Below are 19,432 nucleotides of genomic sequence, written 5' to 3'. Positions count from 1 at the left end.
AGAATCCTCAGTAGTATTTCTTGGTCACATTGCCGATTGTGTTTAAGAGTTCTGGGTCTGCGTATAATGGAGAAAGCGAGGTTGCCTCAATTACTAGTAATCATACTCAAAAGTTCATGGTTGTTTTACGCCTCTCACCTATAATTAGCCTACATATCTAAGTCGAGAGTTTGTCCTAGCCTCGAGTTGCCCTCTAGTCCTTTGGGGGAAGTTGAAAATGCGGTGAAATCATCTCGTAGTGGTTGCATCCTGCAGGGTAGTCGCTTTGATAGTTTGTTATTCCCTTAGGGGGAGTTAAAACTGCAGTGAATTCGTAATAGTTGCCTCGAGCATGCATAGGCATTTCCTGATGGTTCGTGGCTTCTTTGGGAGGAGTTAAAACTGCAGTGAATCGTGGTGGCGCATCACTCTCTTATTGGTCTACGCAGTCTGGTCGATTGGGCGCAGTCGATCTAGCTCCGTCAACGAATGTCTCCATTCGGCAACGAATCCGTATGTTCAAATGAGCAGGTAGGCAGGCAGCCAGCGAGGCAAGTGAAGGGAAAACTGGATGCTTTCCAATAGCCTGCCCGCCACACGAATCCACGTCATTCGTATGGTCTCAGAGTTTTCTTGGAAAGCCATGTCTATCTCCAGTGTACCCTACGAGTAAGTAAACCACTTATCAAAAAGGTAGTACGGTAAGGCACCCCAAGTCGACACGATCATGAAGCAAAACTATGACAATGTGATAGATAGCCCCGCCCCACTCGACTCCCGAGGCCGTGTAGAAACTCACCTTTCATAGTGAACCAGACAGAGGCATCCTCCGAAAGCACATTCAAGCGCCCTTGATTTCAAACGCCCACGAAAAAGGGTCAACTCTGACGACACAGGCCCGGTTATTGCAGTGTCTTCTAGATGCCACTGCCAACCAAGAAGCACCAACATAGTCTCCCAGAGTGCCATCAAATTGGATCAACGGTTGTTCACGGCAGCTGGCATTCTCACGAGTCCTGGGACATGCATAACAAGTCCATGGCCACCACATTTCCGGGCCGGGTCACCAGTGCGGTCCGGACGACCCAACCAATTCGAGATGTTCGATTTAAGCTTATCCCAGGGCTTCATCCGAACGCTGTGCCGGCCCGCCATCCAATCCCAGAAGAGATCGCCGCCGCCGCCGCCGCCGAGGCACAAGCGCGACTTTAGTGTCTCGGAAGTACCCGAAGTCGTGGTCGACTAAGTATGGAAGTAACAGTCAATGTTCACATCACGTCAAAAGCATTAGTACTCGAGATAATCGGGCAAAACCATTAGTATATCCCGGGGGACTGCGCAGCACTACACGTATATAGCTTGTCGTACAAGACGCCATTTAGCACACCATCATCCCTCGCATGACGTTAAAATCATAGACTCCATTTCTATAGCCACGTCCCGTGGCAAACCGTAACCTTCCGCCGCTAACCGTTAAACCCTTACATCTGCACCTCCACTCTGCCTTCGGCGCCTGGTGCGCCGCCGCCGCCGAGCTGAGGAAGGATGTAGGTAATGTCGTCCCACGGGTGACGGTACAGACCAGTGCGAAGTCTCTTCTGGTCGAGGTAGTGGGCAATAAGACCGATGGAACGGCCGAGAACGAACAGACCGTTGAGGACACCCATCTTGAGGTAGTCCTCGGCCTCTTCGGATGAGAAGGCACCGCAGTTACGCATCAGGTCGACGAAGCAGACAGCAATGCAGCCATCGACGTTGAGAATGAGGTTGTCCTTCTTGGAGGTGGTGACGGTCTCGACAGCGAGGGCGTAGTCAAGGAGCTTGTGGGTGGGGAACTTGGCCTTGACGTACTCCTTAACAAGCTCGACACGGAGATCGGGGTTGTTGCGGGACTTGACACGGTGACCAATACCGGGGATGAGCTTGTTCGCCTTGCGCATGTTGTCGACGAACTCACGGGGGCTCAGGCCCTTGTCGAAGGCCTTGGTGAACTCCTCAGCGGCGCCGTCAAGGGCACCACCGAAGCGGGAACCGATGGTCAGGAGGCCAGCGACAAGGGAGGAGATAAGGTCCTTGCCGGCACGGGTGGTGATGATGGTGTTCATGGCACCGGACACGGCAGGGCCGTGGTCGGCAGTGAGCATGAGAACCATCTCGAGGAACTTGGAGGCGTAGGGAGGCAGGCGGCGACGGAACCACAGAAGGGACATGACACCACCGATACCAATCTCTTCCTTGAAAACGTCGGAGATGGGCATGCCAGCGTACAGGAGCTCCTGACCACGGTCGTCGGAAATGGTGGAGATGAAGGCAGCGGGCTTACGGATGAGACCGAGTTCCTGGGCCCAGGAGTAGTCGATGGGGATCTTGGGAACAACGGGCTCAGGCTGGGGCTTGATGGTGCCGTTCTTGACGAGGCTGTCGTAGAGAGCCTTGAGGACCTGGGGCATCTCCTCGAAGGTCTCGGGGACGTAGAAGCCAGCCTCCTTCATCTTCTCGTTCTTGGTCTTGGCCGTCTCCAAGGTGGAGTTGGCGAAAGCACCGGCGTGACCGAACTGAACCTCAGTCTTGAACATGCTAGCGCAGGTACCAATGGCCCAGGCAACGATGGGCTTGGTAATGACACCATCCTCAACGGCCTTGATGACCTTGTACTCCTCAACACCACCAACCTCACCGAGCAGGACGAGAATCTTGCAGTCGGGGTCGGCCTGGTATCTGAGCAAGTGGTCGATGAAGGTGGTTCCGGGGTATCTGTCACCACCAATGGCCACACCCTCGTAGACACCGTCGGTGTTGTTGGCGATAATGTTGTTGAGCTCGTTGGACATACCACCAGACTTGGAGACATAACCAACGGAACCCTTGCGGTAAAGCTTGGAGGCAACGATGTTGTCCATCATACCACCAGTGTTACCGATCTTGAAGCAGCCAGGCTTGATACCACCAACAGTGGCAGGGCCAATGATGGTGATGCCCTTCTGCTGAGCCTTGTGGGCGATCTCACGAGCGCGCTTGATGGCTTGTTAGCGGGGTGCGAATCTTCAGGGAGAGGTGGAGGAGGAGAAGAAGCTAGACTTACGCGCTCGGGGACACCCTCAGCAATGATGGCAATAGTCTTGATCTGGGGGAACTCCATCAACTCCATGGTGGAGGTGTAGACACTTCGAGAGGAGGCGAAGTTGACGACAACGTCGACGTCGGGGTGCTTGGCAATGGCCTTGTTGACCTCCTGGTAGACGGGCAGAAGGGTCTCGCTGGTTCCCCAGTACATCTTGGAGACGAACTGACCACCGAAAGTGTAGATGATACCGGCGACGGAGGGAGTCTTGCGCTTGCAGATGAAGTCGAAGTCGAGCATACCCTGCACGGCGCGGGGCTGCAGACCGTAGACGAAGCATCTGGTCTTGTCGTTGAACAGAGCGTGTTCGGGGAGAGGGCTCAAGGGACGGCTGGGAGCCGAGAAGCGTGTGATGTTGTCGTTGGCAGACAGGCCGCTGGCTGCCTTGGCGCCATTGGCACCGTTAGCGGGGGTGGTGGCCGAAGGCATTGTGAAGAAAGTCGAGCTTCGTCGGCGAGGATGAGAGTCTCAACAAGGGAAGAAGAAAAAAGTCTGGCGAGGGGTAACAAGGTCAGCAAGCTTGAAGCAGACAATGGGCGCCAGAAACAAGTCTATAGATGTCTGCCCGCGAAGAGAGAAAGGAGGAAAGTGTCCAAAGTAAGGATTGGAAAGGTAGAAGGTGGAGGAGGAGGAGTAAGAGGAAGTTTGGTGGAAAACAAACGAGTCGGAATTATGGTGGGGAGAAGGTGAGATTTCAGGAGGGACTCGGAGAGACGACAGTTCGCTCAGGAAGCTGAAATCGTTGGATCTGCGAGGCTACATGCTCATCCATCGGCAGCTGGGGACACCACCAGACATTAAGTGGACCTTTGTAGCTGGCGTAGCCCCAGCTCCTTGGTGGGAGAGACTTTTTTTTTTTGGTCCTGGTCGTGTCTGATGCGAGGTGCGGCGGCGAGCGGGTGTGGAAGTAGGATGAGGTGTGTGTGAACCGTTCGGAGGTGGGAAAGAGGCGTCGGAGGGGCAGGATTGACATGACCGGGGTGGGTAGGATTCGGGGAGCGGTAACTGACCTGGCGGTGATGCTGTTGTCTAACCTGGTAAGGGTGTATGGATGGATCAAGCAGCGGCGCACAACGGCAAAGTCCAGCTTCTTTTTTTGTCGAGCTGACGGAGGGATCCTTTGGTGAGAAAAAGGGATTGGCGTGGGGGGGAAGAGAAGAAGAAGAAGCTTCTCAAGAGCAAGAGGGTGAGGGAGAGAAGGGGGGAAGGGGAGCAAAAGAGAGAGAGAAAGTCGAGTGAGCGAGGGTCGGAGGAGAAGAAGGACGGAGGTCGGGTGTCGTAAGTAGTTGAGGAGCACGGAGACGGGCCACCAAGCAGGGTGTGTGAGTTTGGTGAGGTGAGGTGGAATTGGTATTTTTTTCAAGTATTTTTCTCCGTAGTATGGTTTCTCTCTGTTCCTTCTTTGCTTCTTGCTAGGTCGGATTCTCTCCAGCGGGAATCGGCAAGGGAGTGGGAGGAACGAACGAACGGTGTGCTGTGCGTATGTGCGTAGTGCGTAGGCGGTGCGGTGCGTCTGCGTTTGTGTGAGGTGATGGTGAGCAGGGATTATTTTGGCGGGCTTGCGTCCCAAGTATCCGAGGGAGCAACGAGCAACGAGCAACGAGAGAAGGGGCAGGTTCGCGTTCGAGTCAAAGTCAACCTGGGAAAGAGGTACCTGAGTAACTTAGCACTTGCCCAAGCACACACGACCACGTAGAGTACCTACGCTACCTAAGGTAAGGAAGGTATCCGTATCTGTACACGTCCTTATCGAGACAAGACCAGATCAAGGTAGCTCCAGATCAGATAGACAAGGTCCAATCCCAATCTCAATAATGGCTGGTCTCCAACAATGCCAAACAATGCTTTGCAGCGGCAGGAACAGAACGGGCGGGCAGAAGTGGTGAACCAGCAACGGGGTGACTTTTGTGGTGGTTGTGGACTTCCATTGTGGTGAAGGGTAAGGTAGGTAGGTACTTTGCGGAGGGGTCTTGACATCGGCAGGTACGGGCGATCAGTATGGCCGGCACTGCGTCGGATCAGGTACAGGGCCCGGTGAATTTCTTGGGACGGCTTGACGGCGCAGTGACACAAATCAGCCAAAGTCGGGCCATTGAGAGAGAAGCCTGAGACTTTTTTTTTTCTCTTGGGTTTGGACTGTGGTGCGGGTGTGGTGCTTCGTGGTACGTGGTGCGTGGAATGGAGGGGTGATGGGGAATGGGAATTGGGAAAATGGAGACTTCCGTCATGCGACGGCCGAAAGAGTTGGGGAAGTTCCCGACCAATGCCACAACATGATTGGCTCGTGGATTGTTGAAGTGTTGAATTGGCCAGCGGGCAGGGAAGGGAAAAGGCGAAAAAAGGGAGATGCGATGGGACCGGGCAAGGCACGCACCAACCAGGCAAACGGGCAAGGACCCTTGGTCCCCGCTTGTTTCTGGCGGACCCCACAGCGACCTCACCTTACCGAGTACGTACCGCCATGGACCGGGCAGAAAACAAGACTTGCACAGGGTAGCAAGGCCCGTACCTGGGGGGCGCTAGACTGCTAGTGGCCAAGCACCTTGCCAAAATTGGAGCTCACCTCACCTAAATTCAATGCTCTCTGCCCCAAGGAAGCTGCCCTGCCCGCGACTGCCTTGCAGTCTTGCATTCGCTGGGCTGGACCTGAGCTTGAGCCCAGACGGACGCTGCAACTGCGGATAGACCAGGTACCGGTACAAGCTCCATCCGCGGACGGGCTGGCGGTCTTGCCTGCGTACCTGCACAAGCCCTGACTCTCAGTCTTCGGTTCCTTTCTTTCTAGTTTGGCGCAACTCGCACCTCTCAGAAACATTGGGCAGAAACAAGTAGAACAGAGAACAGGCACGCACCCAAAAGATGCATCATCCGACAGATAAAGAGGGAGCTCGACAAGTGAGACGGGCGGCGTCCGCCCGCCGGTCACCGCAATGTCAGTGTCAATATCGAATGGCGGTTGTGTCTCTCGTCTCCCAAGTTCCCAGTTCCGGGAGCTCCCCGCCCCGACCAGTCCAAGTTGAGACCAAGTCGGCTCGGCTGGCGCTGGCGCTGGCGCTTGACCGCAACAATCCCTCCGTCGGGAGGCGCCCATAGCTCTCTCTCTCTCTCTCTCTCTCTCTTATCGTACCTTGACGCACCAGGGGATTTCGGGAATGCAGCAGCCTACACTTTGGTTTGACCGCATTTCGAGTCTTGCCCAATGGCCTCGGACTGGATTGTCAGGGAGGATCGGCATTCGCCAACTTGGCCGCCGGGATGGCTTCTGGGATGTAATCAGTCTGAACACGACTGGGTCACACACACATCCAAGCACACGCCTATCCAGACACTGTTGATATACGACCAACAAGAGGGCTTACACCGCACCATCAGGTAGCAGCAGTGAGAGAGGCTCGCCTGTCCGAGTGGGGGCGAGGCGGTCGCTAAAACAGCCTCGCCTTCTTGCCCGTATTCCCTCCATCGCTGCATGCGACTGGAGGGTGGTTACCGTCAGCCAAGGGATCGAGGTATTTCGAAGCCTGTGTGGGATTTTGTGTGCGTGAGAAAGTGTGTAGGCATACGCACTCAGGGAAATGGGGAAGAGACGATGTTGTGCAGCCATCCAGGTATGTACGAGTACAAGACCACTTGGGATGATGCACTACACAGTAAGGTACCTTACTCAACTCGACCAAAGAGGGAAAAGAAGCAGCAGCAAGATACCCGCTTGGAAGAAAATTCAGATTCGAAAATCAAGGACACTGCAGACGGAACACTGCGGCGATAGTCGTAATTGCGAAGCGCCGCGTAGAAACCACGGCCGAAACAGACCGGCGACGGCGACGGAGACGAGAAAAAAAAAAGCACTCAAAAGACTCGCGACTAGGACAACCAGAGAAAGACAGAGAAAGAAAAAAAGACCCAAACGGGCATCTCAGCACCCATGCTCGCATTCCCCGAAACCCGGCATGCCGCATCCACCTCCGCCGGTTTTCGGTCCTCCCCATCGTCACTCCGCCGATCACCGGGCATTGCGCACTTTCACTTGAAGATACCCGAATGTGTGTACGGATGCGCGAGTAATAGGGAGTGGTTCACTTCTTCTTCCCACTCTCACTCGTACGGGAACACTACCATCGCCAATGGCTTCTTGTCGTGGCTCGGGGGCTTGTTCTTGAAAATGACAGGGCCAGGCCATCTTGAGCGAACCTACCTAGGTAGCCATAGGAGCGAGGAACGAGTAGGGGTCGATGTGCCGTCTGACCAGGCAGTCCAACGTCTCACTCGAGGTTGATTTGATGACTGTGCTTGGTCGTCCCAAAGGTGCCAATCCCAGCGCCATGGCTAATTAAGGCGCCAATGCCCGGTTCCTGGACCAGTTTGTGTGCTCCGTACTCTGACTGACACCGAATTTGGGGGATCTGACCTGACATCCGGGCCACCGTCCGTTGTCCCACGCACAAGATGAGAAACGTCCGAAAATCAAAGTCATCCCGCGGCGCTCGAGTGCCTCGAATCGGTAGTACTGGAAACGCGACTCTCAGTCTCCCGCTGGCTGCCGGTGGATAAGCAACGGTTTTCCTTTCTCTCGGTTCGTTTTGGCAAGGGCTCTGATCCTGATCTCGATCGGATACGGGGGGACGGACAGAAACAGAAACAGACCCCTCCAAGCCTTGGGTAGTGTAATGTAGGTTAACCCCAACCCATGAGAATGGAGAATCATCTGGAAGCATTGGAAGACCACAACCGGTGTAAGCGACTGGGCGACGAGGATGATGCACCGTACCGCTTCGCACCGCACCGGCAACGTCCCCAAGCTCCATCCAGCAGTGGTCTGTCTGTCTGTCTTCCGCCCCGTTCCCTCTCCCGTTCGGCTGTCGTGCACCTGCACCGCACCATGTTGATGGGCCATGGACCATGAACCATGTTGAAATCAGTGTCCATAGTGATGAGCACAACAATGCAGTAAGGTCAGGTAGGTGTAAAAATGGCGGTCCCTGCGATTTTCGGCGGACATTCTGGCGCTGGGGTTGCATCGATCCATCATCCGGGAAAGAGCGGGAGGAGGTCACCGTCCAAGACTTGCTGTGTGCTGTGTGCTGTGTGCCACTGTGGTCTGTAAAAATGCCGCCCTTGCGCCCCCTGGGAGGGGAAATCGATAATTGTTGCCGTTCGCTTTCTTTCGCCCAGTTCCGATCCTCTCACAGAGACTCTCATTTCAGTCTTCACTCGTCAGAACCTGCAAGATTGTCAGTGAGTGAGCAAAAGTGACTTTCCAAAGGTACGAGACGAGAGATCCACTTAAACCTCTCAACAACCACTGCCTGTCTCTTTTTTTTTTTTTCCACCTTTTCCCCCTCCCCAGACTTTTTTTTTTCTTGTCCAACTTGGTCGAATTTCCCTGCCAGCATTTCCCTCTCAACCCCCTCCATCCCTTTATTGCCTACCTTGTTGTAATCCTCACACGACAATTCGAGGTGAGTCCAACATTGAAGCACGAAAAGGGTAGGGCAGGTTCAGGTACAGGTACTTGCCTGTCCGTTCCCCTTTCCCTTTCCCTTTCCCTGCACCTGCCCCTGCACTTGCACTTTCCCACCCGTTTTTTTCGAGGTTGTTGTTGCTTTTTGCGGATATGTCGAGTGTCGTGTGTTCTGCCACCGCCATCGAGGGGTAGCGTGCATGGACAGCTGGAGCTTCCTCCCAAGCATCAAGCCATGCCACCTCGAATTCCCACCCCCTCCAAAAAATACACCCGGTCCCCAAAAATACTTTCCCCTCCCCCCCAGTTCTTTTCCCTCTCCCGGAGCTTGCGAGAGATTCTCACAGGTCTTCCAATGCACGCACCATTTTCCCTCACTGCACGCACAACGCGCACCACCCCAAAACTTTTTGGCGTGGTCCCTTAGCTCCCTCAAGGTGCTAGGTGGGTGAATCCACCGATTTTCGAGCCACCACCACCACACACCTCACACATTGAGTACATCCCGTACACAATCCCGGTCGGTACTTGGGCAGCGCTTCGTTGCCCCATGATGTACCTCCTCCTTCTCTCTGTTCCGTCTCTTTCTCACCCCTCCCCCCCCTCCCACCACACCACACCACACCCCTCCTCCTCGTCCGCTCTTCCTCTCCTTCCTCTCCCCGAAGTCCCAGCAACAAATAATCCCTGGGAGCTTCGACAGAATCCAAAATTTTGAAAGGCTGACGATCTCCTCCCTCTCTCTCCACGCACAGCTTCTCTCCTTCCACTCCATCCTTCCACTCCCCAATCCATACTTCTCCTTCAACCTCGCCGCTTCTTTCTTCCCTCTCACACCGCTCTGCTTGACTCGACTTCGACTCGACCCTCCGATTCCTGACATTCACTTGATTTCAGGTCTTCACCAAAACTTCGTCCCCAGACTTCGACTTCGTCGCCTGGTTGCACTTGCTCCCTCTCTCTCTCTCTCTCTAGGTATGTTCCTCGCCCCAGTCTTCCCCCTCCAAAGCTCAACTTCGTCGTCTCGACTTTCCCCCCTCCCAGCCGAGGCTCCAGCTGGGTCGCGAATGCCCCTCTTCCAGAGCTCGGCGCGAGCATCTTGAGTGTTCCGCTTGCGGTGGTGACACTTGCCGCCCACGAAGCTCCTCCCAGAAGCTCAGCTGAAGGAAAGCCTCTTGCTGACGGGCCAGTGGAACTCCAACTCCTGTTCCGAGCCCAACAGCCACACAAATACCAATTCATTTCCCAAAGCAATTGCTGACCAGTCCGCTCCCAATTCAGGCCAAAATAAAGCAGAGAAAAGATCCTCAAGAAAACTCACCTCTCTCACCTCACAACCGCCAGAATGTCCGCCAAGTCCATCCTCGAGGCCGACGGCAAGGCCATCCTCAACTACCACCTCACTCGCGCTCCCGTCATCAAGGCCTCTCCTCTTCCCGTCCCCACCAAGCACAACCCTCCCCCCAGGTTGTGCTCTCTGCACTTCCCTGAGGATGCCGACGTCATGGATGTCCTCAACCAGGCTGAGGTCACCTACCCCTGGGTTCTCCAGCCCGGTGTCAAGTTCGTCGCCAAGCCCGATCAATTGATCAAGCGCCGTGGCAAGAGCGGTCTCCTGGCCCTCAACAAGACCTGGCCCGAGGCCAAGGCCTGGATCGCCGAGCGTGCTGGTAAGGAGCAGAAGGTCGAGACCGTCACTGGTGTCCTGCGCCAATTCCTCGTCGAGCCCTTCGTTCCTCATCCCCAAGACACCGAGTACTACATCAACATCATGTCCGTCAGAGATGTAAGTTGTTGCAAATTTCCTGTCCCTTCGAGCTTGTGCGGTTGCTTTTTTGGCAGAGGCCGTTGGTTCGTGGCGTGGCGGGCCGTCTTCTCCAATTCGTTGGCGGGGCCGGAGTGGGCAGTCCATCAATGAGTCGTGTAGGTGTGAAAACACCACACAACACACTGCAAAGTGAAACTCATCGACGGTTGAAAGTGAGAATAACTGGAAGAGAACTTTGTTTGGCAACCATGAGAAGGAATTTGCATGCTTTATGGCATTTCCTATCCATGGGTCAAATAAGTGGATTCCGGCCGCTGGACTGCCCTTTCCGGTAATTTTTCTCCCGAACCGGACGAACGGATGCCACGAGACGAGGCCTGTGGCCCGTCCACCCCGTCCACCCATGCCTCTTGCAGAAGTTCCCATATGCACACGGCGGCCCTTATGCCTCATCTGTCAAACCATCATATCAAATAATTGATGCTAATCGTGGACTGTGATAGGGCGACTGGATTCTTTTCACCCACGAGGGTGGTGTTGATGTCGGTGATGTTGACGCCAAGGCTGAGAAGCTCTTGATCCCCGTTGACCTTTCACAATACCCTTCCAACGACGAGATCGCCGCGGCTCTGTTGAAGAAGGTCCCCAAGGGTGTTCACAACGTGCTGGTCGACTTCATCACCCGGTTGTACGCCGTCTACGTCGAGTGCCAGTTCACCTACCTCGAGATCAACCCCCTCGTTGTCATCCCCAACGAGGATGCCACCTCCGCCTCTGTGCACTTCCTCGATCTTGCTGCCAAGCTCGACCAGACTGCCGACTTTGAGTGCGGTGTCAAGTGGGCTATTGCCCGCTCCCCCGCCGCTCTCGGCCTGACCAACGTCGCCGCCGCCAACGGCGAGAAGGTCAACATCGATGCTGGCCCGCCGATGGAGTTCCCCGCTCCCTTCGGTCGTGAGCTGACCAAGGAGGAGGCCTACATCGCCGACCTTGACGCCAAGACCGGTGCCTCCCTCAAGCTTACCGTCCTCAACCCCAACGGACGTATCTGGACTCTGGTCGCTGGTGGTGGTGCTTCCGTCGTTTACGCCGATGCCATTGCCTCTTCCGGCTTCGCCGACGAGCTCGCCAACTACGGTGAGTACTCTGGTGCTCCCACCGAGTCCCAGACCTACCACTACGCCCGCACCGTCCTCGACCTCATGCTCCGCGCTCCCCTGACCGAGGAGGGCAAGGTCCTCTTCATCGGTGGTGGTATTGCCAACTTTACCAACGTCGCCAGCACATTCAAGGGTGTCATCCGCGCCCTCCGCGACTACGCCAAGCAGCTCAACGAGCACAAGTGCCAGATCTGGGTCCGTCGTGCCGGCCCCAACTACCAGGAGGGTCTCAAGAACATGAAGGCCGCCACCCAAGAACTTGGCCTGAACGCCAAGATCTTTGGCCCCGAGATGCACGTCTCCGGTATCGTGCCCTTGGCCCTCGTCCCCGGCAGATGGGAGGCCAGCGGTGTTGAGGAGTTCAAGGCTTAAACGGTATAAATGAAATGAAATATGTGTGTTTGGGGGAGTGGACTTGGGAGAGCCATAGTTCAGGTATCATCATGGGTTTAGACGAAAGGAAAGTTTTTGCCTGGTACTTGAGAGAGAATTGGCATCTTTGCCCACTTTCTTGTACGCTTGCAAGTTTACGGTGTTTATGACGGCTGGTGCAACAAATGCTCTTGACGGGAAGGTCGAGGGCCGGGTCCTTGTATCGTATGTATGGAGGGCATGGTCGACGATCAGATGGGCAAATAATTAGACGCTCTGTAATGTGATCTTGACTGGAGGTTCAATGCTTGTTTCTTGGTTCCATACCGCTGTGACTGAAGAGTGATGTTCATCTCTGTGATTGTGGGAGGCCCTTCATGTTTTTCTTGGTGGAGAGTCTGGTTTTTATGTGCATGTCCATGTTTGTGTATCTTCGGTCGTCAATCTCAGTTCAACTTGACCGACTCTCCGTACTTGTCAGATGAAAGGAGAGAAATAATAGTCTAGCTTGTCCCCGGTTTATAAGTAGTAGGGTATGTATGTCCTACGTTCTTGAGCTATTGATAAAGTTGTACAGTCTTCCTGATGGAAAATAGCATCATAGTTGTATTCCATTCGTAGGGGGGGGGTGATGGTAAGTTCTCCCTTGAAAGTACCAGAATGCATAGTCTTGCCTTGTCGTCGCATATGTGTGTCCTTTATATATCTAGGTATCACACTCCATCCCTTGCGTTTTAGTACTCACTTCAGAATACGTCCGAGGTGGAGCGTGATTAGGCAAGACGTGGGAGGCATTGAGAGTATGAAGAAACTCGGGATATATCATTAAGGGAGTAAAGAAAGGGTTTCATACCATGGACAATTTCTTTTACTTTGTTTTGGCTTCTACACTCTCTCGGCTATTGAGGTTTTTCTTCAAGCCTATTGAGCAGGCGGTGCTTGAGAGTTGTGAAACCCCCTAGCTTTAGAGGAAAATATCAAAGTATAGAATCCACGGGGTAGCCTCCTCGATTAGGAATTTCCATGGCTCTTTGTTAGTGTATGAAGATGAGAAAATGTTCTAGTCTAGGATCCATGAGTGTTGTGTGCTTGGCTGTTTTTCATTGACCTTGATCAGGGAAGGGGGTGGCAACGAGCCTTGTCAATGGAATGGGATCGAGGCGGTATTCTAACCTAATGGTACCTTGGGATTTACGGTAGGATATAAAGTCAAAATGTGCTCTGGTATGTGATTGCATGGATTGCACACAGAGAGCTTTTGTTACTCTTCCTCGGGGGAGATTGGCAATGGCAAGTCCTCTAGTTCTTGAAGGGGCCTCTAGTTCGAACATCATCTTGGGGACCAAGGTAGTCCATAAAGATGAGGTAACTTCCTAGTCTTCAAGGCGCTTTTGTTGCTCTTACTCGGGAAGATTAGTATCGACACGATCGGGTATCAAAAGATCGATCGGATCAATTCGGCTTCTTTGCTTAGTATCCTAGCCATCATTATCTGCATTCCATTCCATATCCTATGTTATCTATCTTGGAAGTAGTGAGTAGATACTACGGTCCTTTATCAATAGTTACCCGTCCTCTCGCTCCAGTCCTTCGTTAACAAATACGTTAAACCTTCCAATAATATCCCCTCATAAGCTCACCCTTATCTAACATTCATGAATACCTTCAGGGGCACTAAAAAGAATATGACGGAGCGAACATACTCAATGGTTTTATCTTAGCCTCTCTTCTTTCTCTCTGTTCCATACACTCCTCTGCCATGAATCTCCAGGTCTGTACCGATCGATGTTCTCCGTCTCAATCACGGTCACGGTCAGGCCCTTGGTCAAGAACCAAACGACTCCAGAGCCCTCAGAACATGCAGCTGTTTCAACTTCAGCCAGGCATTTCCCCGAGTGCCTTATCTATAACTTTTCATCTTTCATTACCTCCGATGCCTTCGCGAAGTCTTTGCGATACTAATCACATACGTCTACAGAAATGATATGCTGAGCGAAAACCGAAATCCAGGCCTATGTAGCCAAGTTCCAGGCTCAGTTCCAACTCCTGGCTGAAACTCAACACGACGACGAAGGTCATGTTCGAATGGATGGACAAAGCAGACAGGCAAGTCTGCCACTCGGCTAGGTAGACCGGAAGAGGCTGTCCCAAAAGCTGAAATCTAGAGAGGGGCCTCGAGACGTCTTTCAAAGTATTGTGATGTGCACAATCACTAGACCATCACCAATCTCATGTTATATGGATATCAATGCTATAACTTGCAAAAAAGAAGAAATCATCACTCACTGCGCGACGGGACTCAGGCCTTGAATAAGTATCAATTGAGGTTTATAAACAAACCGCGGGGAATCTATGATGCCAGAAAGAAACCAAGTCATTACCTCCAAACCGTACTAATAAGCCACATACAACATCCAGCGTACGCTTCCAGAGCTTTTACAAGAACAAAAGAGCAAGTAGAGGTGCAGCAAAAGCGGCAACCTCGGGGCGCATTGCGATGCCGGCGTTGGGGGTAGTGCTCGATGAAGGGGTGGAAGTGCCAGTCGGGGTGGAGGTGCCGGTGGCAGCAGGAACAGTGGTACCGCCAGTGTTGGTGCCGGGTGTGTTAGAATCGGAGTCCGCGAGGGGAGAGACGGCGAGGCCAGTGATCTCCGTCTTTCCATCAACGTCGTAGACCTTGTGCTTGACGGTCCAGTCGGAGATGGAGATGATCTTGCCAGAAGGCTTGTTCTTGATACCGTTGTCGATCAGGTCCTGGCCCCCAGGGGGAACGGCCGGCAGGGTGAAGTTGTTGTTAAATCCCTTCTCCTTGATCAGGGACGAGGCGCACTTGGGAGGGTCGGGGGAGGAGGAAGGAGCCTTGGTGGCCTGCAGGGTCTTAAAGTCGACCTTCTTGTACTGGGTGGCAAGGTTCTGGTAGTCAATGAGCAGCTTGACGGACTTATCGTCGTTGACCTTGACGAGGCCATAGTTGTTGTCCTCTTGGCTGTACTCGTAGACGAGACCTCCGGAGAAGACGGAGTTCATGTCGGTGCCGTAGATTGAGCCAATCTCAGTGAAGGGGCGAGGGGTGACCTGGTTGCAGCCAAACTCGGAGAAGAAGACGGGGACAGAGGTGTCCTTCAGACTGGAAACGAGCTGGTCGTAGGTGGAGGTTTTGAAGCTAGAATCACCGCACCACGAATAGGAGTTGAGGCCGAAGAGATCGATGCGGCTGGGGTCCTTGGCGTCTCCGTTCTCCGCACATTGGAGATAGTTCCAGGAGTCGACGAGGATCTCGCGAACGTCGGCGGCGGAGTAACCGACGGGGATGGCGCGGTCGGAGTGCTTGGAGATGTAGTTCTTCAAGTCACGAGTGACGGCGCGGAGATACTGGGGAACAAACTCGGCAGTCGCGACGTTATTCATGACCTCGTTACCGGAGAAGAAAGCGAGAGTATTGGGATAGCTCTTGAAAGCCTCGACGATGGCGAAGGTGCGGTTGAGGTAAGCAGCGTAGTAGCTGGTCCAGGGCTCGAAGCTCGTGATACTCTCGCCGACGAGGGGAGAGTTGACGTCGAGAATCATGTACATGCCAGCGGCGTTAAAGACGGAGGCACAAGCATCATGGTTCAGGTTGGGGTCGAGGTTGTAGACACGGATGGCGTTGGCGCCCAGGCGCTGGAGCAGGGCAGCATCGCGCAAGCAAATGTCACCATCGCTGAGGGGGTCGCGACCGTGGGAAGGATCATAGCCGGCGCTGCCGCCAATCTGGTAGTCGACACCAACGATCTGGAACTTTTCGCCGCCCTCAGTAACGAAGGCATTGCCCTTGACAGTGAGGGGCTTGACAGCGGCAGCCAGTGTCGCACTCAATGCGACGAGAGCAGTTTGGACCTGCAGATTGGCGCCAAATTAGATTAAAGTTACACAGCGATGTTGGTGCTGCAGCATGTCTTGGAGGAGATCGAGAGCAGGAACATGAGGGGGAGGGGGATCGGCAGAATGTGGCGTCGCCAATGTGCAGGATTCCGACGATGGCCCATGGGGATGTCTCTCCACATGAACCAACAGGATCTTGGCTTGTCTTTTGCGCCCTGATCGACGCCGCGAGGGATTGCTGCAACGGTTTGACCGGTCGGTTGGGCCAAACGATCCAATGGAAGCGCCGTGAAGGAGGGATAGAAGAAAGGGACTGAAACTCACAAGCATGGCTGCAGTATCGGGAGGATTATTTCGAGGTAGTGTTGGGTTGGTAGGCGTCGAGAGTATTAGACGTGTAGTCGTAGAAGTATTTGGTGATGTCGTTATTCCTCGTTTGGTCGTGCCACTTAGTCTAAAAGGCGGGACGAAATCCAAGAGAGCGTTGAGAAGATGAATGTGGGTATTTGTTTGTGAGCCAAGGCAAGAAAAGAGAATTGAGACACTAAAAAGGGTCCAAAAAGGAAACAATTCTTCTGGGGATTTGTGGATGTGTGTTTGAGAGAGTGACGAGAAACGAAAGAGTACAAGGCGGAGTGGTCGGAGGAGAGTGTGTGTGAGAGAGAGAGAGAGAGAGGAAGAGGGAGATGCCGCCAGCCGGGATATACGGTGCTTCTTTTGCTTATACACAGACGACCAGGCACGACTCTGTCGAGCGAGTGTTGCAGACTGCAAACGGTGAGAGGTCGGTCGGATTCGTGTAGAGAAAAGAGAAACGAGACTCAGGTGCGACAGACTCTGGGCTAAGAGGAGGCAAGTAAGAGTAATAAGAAGGAGGAGCACGGCGAAACTTGACACAGCGAGGGAAGTCGTGACATGTAAATTAAAAATGGAAAGAAGGCACCTTGGCTCCCGCCTGCTGGATACGATGCTCACTGCTTTTGTCTCATCTCGGCCTAGCGTCACACAATCATCTCCAGCACCGCTACTCCGTACACCGGCCGGGCATCACACGCTCTCCAAGACTCCAAGTACTTTTCTTTTACTTTCTCACTCTGTACCTTCGCAGTAACACCTGACTTTGCCTTACGGTAAGAACGGTAAAGAAGTATACTTCTACAGGTACTCCGTACCGCCAAAGGGAAAGAAAAGGAAAGAACAACAACGACATGTCCGTCAGTCCCATCTTGAGTCCCCGGCACTCCCCCGCCTGCGCCCAACCCAAACTGCGGCGACTTTTTCCCTCTCGGACCTTGCTCACACATCACCGTCTCATCTCTGCTCACCTGTCCAGCCTACTCATTGGCTCCATTGCCTCTGCGCCCCCTGTTGCGAGTCAAAAACAAATCGAATTGGTTCCCGTCTCGCAGGCGGCCTTAGCCCCCGTCGTCGACTTTTCCAGACCAACGGTCCTATCTTTACAACCACACTTCTCGACAGATCGCCGTCATTAGCTCGCGACTATGCCTAGAGTCTGTTCTACCATTTGCCTTTCTTTCCGTTTGTTGTTCAGCCACCCGTCATACAAACTCTCAACTCGCGCGCGAGCTCACACACACACAGCCTCTCGGCATCTCAATTCCTGAAGCAAGGCCCTTCTCTCGCACACACACCTACAGGGCTGGGGGACGTCAGAGACGGGAGGGGCCCTCTCTTTCTCTTCTCCTCCCCTCCACAGTCAAAAGTCCCAAACGCGAGAGAAGCGAAAGAAAGAGAAGAGTATGGGATGGCCCGGACAACTTGCTGATCCGGGCGTAGGGTGAACAGACAAGGGCAATCCGCAACGAGGAAATCAGTGGACTAGAGCGAGGGGCGCTGACTAGTCGCCCACTTTCTTGCCTCTGCAGGTGCTAAAGCTTGGCTTCTCATTACTTTCCCAGTCTAAACTAATCTCCTTGTTGGTCCTCGGGCTCGTTTATCTGCAGGGCCGCTGGGGTCCATTCCCATGCTGCAGGGCTCCATCTCTTGGGCCTTCCTCTTCCGAACAGACGGCATGCGCCCGAGAGGCACCACTGTCTTTCAATGTCTGCTGGTGTTCGAATACGCTGATGTTGTTTTCAGTCGGAATTCAGTGACAGGTCCGAGTGTGTTTTCAACGTCACCATTCAGAAAGACAACTCCCGGAAGAGACAGTCCCCTTCGAAACCGTGTGAGACATACATGTTCAAGCTTTTCCAGGACAATGCGCCAGACTAGCCAACAGGAGACTCTGAGACACGGGGAGCGGGCGAAGTGGATTGATTGACAGAACGAACGACGGCCAATTCTGAACTTTCGCATTCTTCCCCCCTTCCACCACTGAACATATCCGATGTTTTCACCTCAGCATGGTGTCATCTCTACGCTACTTTTCCAGGGTCCGCCTGGTACATCCGTCTTTGTTGCGAGCCAAAACCGCCTCAACGCTCGGGCAAACCGCTGTCTCTGTAACTCTCTTCCCAAAGGATGCACTCGGGAATCCAAAGACGGTCGTTTTGAGACGATTTTGCCTTTGGTCAGCACCCAACTTGCTTCTTTGTTCAATGCACTACCAACCACGTGAACCCGACAGCCTCCCGATCTGGCTGGCCTGGCGACTGGTCCAACCGCCGAACGGAATTTTGGGATTAGGTTTCTTGCGGCTGACTTTCTAGGCCATGTTGGTGGAGATGACGAAGCCTCGCCGATGCGCAAATGGTTTCCCATCGCGTGTCCTTCACAAGCCACCGTCCCTATGCTCTGTGCCGAAAGTTCGTACTACCATACGAGATCCAGGAACACAAATCGCCTTGTTCGTTTGCCTCTCTTCTGCCCCCATCGACTAGTGTCCTCAGTAGCGCCCTACCAGCTGCAAGGCACGGGACTACGGTGGCTGCGGGCAGTGCATCGCATGTCACGGCATGGCATGGAAAACGCGGGTGTTCCGCGTGCCGTGGAGCCGTGGAGCCGTTGAACACGAAGGAAATCCTCTTGCAGGTGGTACTCCGCCAGAAATCAACCATTTTGACGCCCCGTTACTGCCTGCCGTCCCCGTGACTGGCTCTCTACGATGGGGTCAAAAGATTGCACTTTTACCACCGGCCCAGCATTTCGTATTTCGGCCGGGTGAATGGGTCTTGTCTAGCAGAAGTGCTTGATTGTGATAGACTCGCAACCCCCTGCTGGCCCCCACATGCAAATTATTACCTCACTCACCAAACGGCCCCCATCTCATTTGGCTCTTGGCGGGGAGAGTATTTCACTCACTGACCAGGGGGGCAGCTGATCGGTAGACACGGCCCCGCCCGGCACCTTGCTTCCGTGCCGTGATCGGCTCCGACGGCCGATCTTCCCGACCCACCTCGCCGTTTATGGCATCGCCACCGCATTCCTGCCCGCGCTATCCGGCATCTACAACCGAGCCTTTGCATTCCAATGCCAGCTCTATGGCCAATTATGGCTTCGACCCCAGATTCCATGACCAGGCAAAGGTGCAGTCATAGTATAGAGCACTTTCCAAATTACCATAGTCCGGCAATCGGACCCCTACCGATTGATGGCTACGCCTGGCTGTCATCCTGATCTGTGTTTCTAAATTAAGCACCGCCCTGCCACTGGCGTTGTTTTGGCAAGTTTCCGGATGCTCTTGAGAGGCTTCGCCGGCACGACATGCAAATCTCAGGGCTCGGGGCTAGTGCCGAACCCACAGATTCAAT

General features: G+C 53.8%; 4 protein-coding genes across 4 annotated transcripts; 1 reads left to right on the top strand and 3 right to left on the bottom strand.

Annotated features, from left to right (window-relative positions):
- Nucleotides 1-1,460: 1,460 nt before the first annotated feature.
- Nucleotides 1,461-3,529, bottom strand: BDP55DRAFT_559272 (ATP-citrate synthase subunit 1; the record flags this gene model as incomplete). Its single annotated transcript, XM_060569888.1, has 2 exons — nt 1,461-2,993; nt 3,062-3,529. The coding sequence occupies 2 exons, from the start codon at nt 3,527-3,529 to the stop codon at nt 1,461-1,463; spliced, it is 2,001 nt and encodes a 666-aa protein (XP_060426037.1).
- A 3,714-nt stretch (nt 3,530-7,243) lies between these two features.
- Nucleotides 7,244-8,540, bottom strand: BDP55DRAFT_276846 (uncharacterized protein). The gene is made up of 2 exons (XM_060566455.1): nt 8,527-8,540; nt 7,244-8,318 (listed from the first exon to the last, which is right to left on the bottom strand). The coding sequence occupies exon 2, from the start codon at nt 8,113-8,115 to the stop codon at nt 7,360-7,362; it is 756 nt and encodes a 251-aa protein (XP_060426036.1). The 5' UTR covers nt 8,116-8,318; nt 8,527-8,540; the 3' UTR covers nt 7,244-7,359.
- A 970-nt stretch (nt 8,541-9,510) lies between these two features.
- BDP55DRAFT_674172 (uncharacterized protein) lies at nt 9,511-12,163 on the top strand. Its single transcript, XM_060575645.1, has 3 exons — nt 9,511-9,533; nt 9,603-10,344; nt 10,830-12,163. The coding sequence occupies exons 2-3, from the start codon at nt 9,904-9,906 to the stop codon at nt 11,856-11,858; spliced, it is 1,470 nt and encodes a 489-aa protein (XP_060426035.1). The 5' UTR covers nt 9,511-9,533; nt 9,603-9,903; the 3' UTR covers nt 11,859-12,163.
- Nucleotides 12,164-14,294: 2,131 nt separating this feature from the next.
- On the bottom strand, nt 14,295-15,820 carry BDP55DRAFT_731722 (glycolipid anchored surface protein; the record flags this gene model as incomplete). Its single annotated transcript, XM_060579844.1, has 2 exons — nt 14,295-15,708; nt 15,768-15,820. The coding sequence occupies 2 exons, from the start codon at nt 15,818-15,820 to the stop codon at nt 14,295-14,297; spliced, it is 1,467 nt and encodes a 488-aa protein (XP_060426034.1).
- Nucleotides 15,821-19,432: the final 3,612 nt, after the last annotated feature.

This window comes from Colletotrichum godetiae (assembly GCF_030913485.1).
Source record: "Colletotrichum godetiae strain CBS 193.32 chromosome Unknown BDP55scaffold_41, whole genome shotgun sequence".
Lineage (NCBI taxonomy): Eukaryota > Fungi > Ascomycota > Sordariomycetes > Glomerellales > Glomerellaceae > Colletotrichum > Colletotrichum godetiae.
The sequence above is the reverse complement of the archived record's forward strand: the minus strand, read 5'-3'. Positions and strand labels throughout refer to the sequence as shown.

Coding starts and splice junctions, on each gene's coding strand:
- BDP55DRAFT_276846 (XM_060566455.1), bottom strand. CDS start 8,115: ATGCAACCCCAGCGCCAGAATGTCCGCCGAAAATCGCAGGGACCGCCA.
- BDP55DRAFT_674172 (XM_060575645.1), top strand. CDS start 9,904: ATGTCCGCCAAGTCCATCCTCGAGGCCGACGGCAAGGCCATCCTCAAC. Junction 10,345..10,829: donor ACATCATGTCCGTCAGAGAT/GTAAGTTGTTGC, acceptor GGACTGTGATAG/GGCGACTGGATTCTTTTCAC.